We start from the raw sequence: 4430 nt of genomic DNA on the forward strand, positions 1-4430 counted from the left end.
TATCTCTTATTTAATTAATGCATCTACATACTTGGTAAAGGGTGGAAGGCTCGGCCTTATGCCTGGTGTTTTGTTCCACTCTTGCCGCCCTAGTTTCCGTCATACCGGTGTTATGTTCCTTGATTTTGCGTTCCTTATGCGGTTGGGTGATTTATGGGACCCCCTTGACAGTTCGCTTTGAATAAAACTCCTCCAGCAAGGCCCAACCTTGCTTTTACATTTGCCTCACCTAGCCTTTTTCCCTTGGGAGTCGCGCTCCCGAGGGTCATCTTTATTTTATCCCCCCCCCCCCAGGCCAGTGCTCCTCCGAGTGTTGGTCCAAACTAGAGCACCATGCGGGGCCGTCCCTTGGCAACTTGGGTTATGTTGGTACCTGTATGCTTAGCTTATCCAGTGTGCCCTGAGAACAAGATATGTGCAGCTCCTATCGGGATTTGTCGGCACATCCGGGTGGTCTTGCTGGTCTTGTTTTACCATTGTCGAAATGTCTTGTAAACCGGGATTCCGAGACTGATCGGGTCTTCCTGGGAGAAGGAATATCCTTCGTTGACCGTGAGAGCTTGTGATGGGCTAAGTTGGGACACCCCTGCAGGGTTTAAACTTTTGAGAGCCGTGCCCGCGGTTATGTGGCAGATGGGAATTTGTTAATGTCCGGTTGTAGATAACTTGACACCAGATTCGAGTTAAAACGCATCAACCGCGTGTGTAGCCGTGATGGTCTCTTTTCGGCGGAGTCCGGGAAGTGAACACGGTTTGGCTTATGTTTGAACGTAAGTAGTTTCGGGATCACTTCTTGATCATTGCTAGCTTCACGACCGTTCCGTTGCTTCTCTTCTCGCTCTTGTTTTGCGTATGTTAGCCACCATATATGCTTAGTCGCTGCTGCAACCTCACCACTTATCCATTCCTTTACCCATTAAGCTTTGCTAGTCTTGATACCCATGATAATGGGATTGCTGAGTCCTCGTGGCTCACAGATTACTACAACAACAGTTGCAGGTACATGTTATGCGATGATCATGACGCGAGAGCGATGCTTGCTTGTTCTGAGTTCTTCTTCTGCTTCGTTTCTGTTTGTGTTTCATCCGTAGTCGGATGTTGCTCTTATGTATGATGATGTTGTAATCGTGTGACATTCTATGCCTCTTGTATATATCCCCAACTATTACGTAATGTTGATGTAATGATATCCACCTTGCAAAAGCGTCTCCAATATGCGCTTCTATCCTTAGTGGGACACTGAAGTTCCTTTAGGATAGGGTCGCATATTGGGCGTGACAATTGCAAACGTACTACCTCCGTCCGGGTTTATTAGGCCTGAAGACAACTTCTCTTAGACCAAGGTACATAGTAATTTACTCACATTAATACTTCTATTTCACTCCCAATGCACTCTCTCACTTGCATGCAGCCAATAAAAAAGCATGCATGAAGTGTATTAATTTTCCAGTCATGACATCAATAACAATGGCTTTCAATACAACCAATGAAATGGTTGCATGCATGCACCTTTCCAAAGCGGGGCCTAAGCGGGGCCTTATAAAAAGGACATGCTTGTGATGCCCGGACGGAGGAAGTACTATGGTAGGCCGACCACCATGAGTGTAAACTCCTCATCTGCTAATGCTTCAGGTTCCGCGGTTTTGTTTCCAGCGATGCAGCACATGCTTCTCCACCGAAGGGGCATTACTAAATGGGCTGGCAGAACATGAAAACCCATCGGGGCTAAGGTACGAACAGGGCCAAGTTTTCAAGGTCTGAAAGGATACAAAATCAAACCTGCTTTACTGCCCAGATCAATAAGGTCTGGCAAAAAACATACGACCATCAGCATACAGATAGCTCGGATACAAAGGTTAGAAAACAAAGACGCTTGATTTCTGCGAAGAAAAGGTGATGGGTATTCTCAAATAGAAACCACGCACTAAAGATAGTGCCAAAAACTCAGAATGCAATGTACTACCATGTCACTCCAATTGCAAATAGTGTCAAAAATTCATAGTTTGACTCTGAACTTGAAGTGCAATGTACTACATTCGTCTCCAATTGCCACAGGCTACAAACTTGGCATAATGTGGAAATACAGGGCAAAGCATTGAGATAAATCAACATGCAAAATCTATTTCTTCTTGTCCGTAGCACCACCACCACCAGACCTACATACCAGAAGAGAACAATGAGCCCATTCATATATATTATTGTTACAGGGAAAAAGAAATTACAGGAGCTATTTATGTTTCCTGATTGGTAGGATGAATGGACTTCGGTCAAGCAAAAGAAACAATTAAAGAACCACATAAACAACGAGATTATGACCAAGGTTGCTCCATTGTCTAAGCACCATAACACTGACATCTTACAAGTTAATGCTGTTGTCTACAGCCTACACTACTTGCAATATAGAAAAGTCACTGGCTTGAAAAGGGACATTTAAAAAGCATTGATGGAAGCCACCTCAGCAATTAGTGATCAACAAATTAATCATTCATGATGTAAGAGGACGAATTATGCACTAGTGACCTTTGTAACCAAGTCGTCTAGAACAAAAAGGAAAATGAACTATAGGATAACATAGTAAAATAGTGTCCATAATATAAACTGCAATGATAAGACTAGTGGCTACACACCTCATCTTCCTGAGGACACTTGACATCTCCTCCCTCTTCTTCTTTGCTCTCTTGTGAGTACCAAGCTTCCTCTTGGCGACCTTGAGTGCGCGCTTGTCCTTTCCAACCTTAAGAAGCTCAGTGATACGCTTCTCATAGGGAGCAAATCCAGCGACCTCCCTAATCAAGTTCCTGACAAACAGCACCCTCTTGGTACCTTTCTGCAAAAATTGTCCAAGATTATAACAATGTAAAGAAAATATAAACTGAATAGACATGTACAAAATTATTGAAAAAGCAGAGAAACATACAAATGCAAAGTTCACTTTGTTTTAGTTTCCCACAAGTTTTGTTAAAAATAGCCAACTACAATGGCCAAATAACTCAGTTTTGTTTTTGTTTGGGCATTATGTCGTGTATAGATAGTTAATTTGCTTCAAAACTAGCAAGTTCTATTTTGAGTTTTAACATGACAAGATAGTACTAATTGATTAAATAATATGCAATGGATGAAAATAAAACATGCCTGTAGCAGTAATCAAGTCAGAAAGAATAGCCAGATCGACACATGAGCAACAATAGGAAAATAAAACTAAGGCCACGAGATGTTCAAAACTGCATTTATTAACACGGAATTATAAAGTACTCCCTCCGTCCCAGAATAAGTGTCTCAACTTTGTACTAAGTTTAGTACAAAGTTGTACTAAGGTTGAGACACTTATTATGGGACGGAGGGAGTACTTAATTAAGCTGGCACATTTGAGCCTGCAGGGCTAGCAACTTGGGAGTTCCAAGAATTACAGGCACCAGGCTGGCCTCAATATGTACATTTTCGTAGTCCTCAGTTTTGAGGGCTGTCTTGTAATTGCAAGAGGCCGCTCACACATTTAACCAGACAACCTGGGACCTTCAGTAATGTCAATCAAACTATGCTACAATACTACACTTAGAACACTACCGTTCTGGATCATAACTACAACAAAGATACACGTACACCACGATAGTATTCAAACAAGCACAAATCACTGCGATTGAATGCCGATATCTTGCCAGGCTGAACACAGTTTGTTATCGAACAAGAAACTGATACGCATCAGCTATGGCAGGAACTACCGAACAAGCACAAGCCTAAACAACAAGCAGAACTCATCATAATATGCATGGGTGGATCAATTGCACAAGGAGGCCACATGGCAGAAAAAGAATGTGGGGGAGAAACTAGGACGGCGGAGGTGGGAGACTGCTTACCCCCTTGCGGTCGGACGGGCGAGGCGGCAGCTCGCGCTTGGTGACGACGTGGCCCTTGTTGATGCCGACGAAGAGCCCTGACTTGGGCTGCAACGGCGCCATGGCCGGTCTCCTGCTAACCTGAGACGGGCGCAATGGAACAAGAACAAACCGGAATAATCAAACAGGAGCCCGGGTGAGGTGAAGGGCGGTCTGAATCGAGGTTCGTGATGGAGAAGGCGGCGCTTGGCGCGCGTGCTTGCTGGCTTACCTTGAGAATGGATGCGAGTTAAAACCCTAAGCCGCCGCCTGCGTCCGAGAAGAAACCCTAGATTGGCGGACGCCGTTTTATATATGCTCGCCTGTGCGCGAGGCCTCCTCTCCTCCTGCCAAACATATGGGCCTGGCGAGTGGGCTTACTAGGCCTCATTTTGGTAGCTGGGTGATGATGGGCCATGATTCGACCGAAGTCACTGGATAAGTCTAAATTGTTTCGGCCCCCTTTTCTTTTTGGGATAATTGATTTTATGGCCCTAGTTGGGTTACACTCGGCAGGTTTACCCCTAGTTTCCGAAAACACTTGTTCCTGCCCAAACC

General features: G+C 44.4%; 1 protein-coding gene across 1 annotated transcript; it reads right to left on the reverse strand.

The window, feature by feature from the left end:
• Nucleotides 1-1950: 1950 nt before the first annotated feature.
• LOC123071373 (60S ribosomal protein L36-3) lies at nt 1951-4219 on the reverse strand. Its single transcript, XM_044494913.1, has 4 exons — nt 4105-4219; nt 3855-3974; nt 2628-2827; nt 1951-2156 (listed from the first exon to the last, which is right to left on the reverse strand). Exons 2-4 carry the CDS (start codon nt 3954-3956, stop codon nt 2120-2122), a joined length of 339 nt encoding a protein of 112 aa, XP_044350848.1. The 5' UTR covers nt 3957-3974; nt 4105-4219; the 3' UTR covers nt 1951-2119.
• Between the last annotated feature and the right edge of the window lie 211 nt (nt 4220-4430).

Source organism: Triticum aestivum, chromosome 3B, assembly GCF_018294505.1.
Source record: "Triticum aestivum cultivar Chinese Spring chromosome 3B, IWGSC CS RefSeq v2.1, whole genome shotgun sequence".
Taxonomy (NCBI): Eukaryota; Viridiplantae; Streptophyta; class Magnoliopsida; order Poales; family Poaceae; genus Triticum; species Triticum aestivum.

Bases quoted from the DNA above. Each gene is read 5' to 3' on its own strand.
- LOC123071373 (XM_044494913.1), bottom strand. From the start codon at position 3,956: ATGGCGCCGTTGCAGCCCAAGTCAGGGCTCTTCGTCGGCATCAACAAG. The intron at 2,828-3,854 runs GTAAGCAGTCTC...CAATTTTTGCAG, and splicing joins GCCCGTCCGACCGCAAGGGG to AAAGGTACCAAGAGGGTGCT. The intron at 2,157-2,627 runs GTGTGTAGCCAC...TCTGGTATGTAG, and splicing joins AGTGTCCTCAGGAAGATGAG to GTCTGGTGGTGGTGGTGCTA.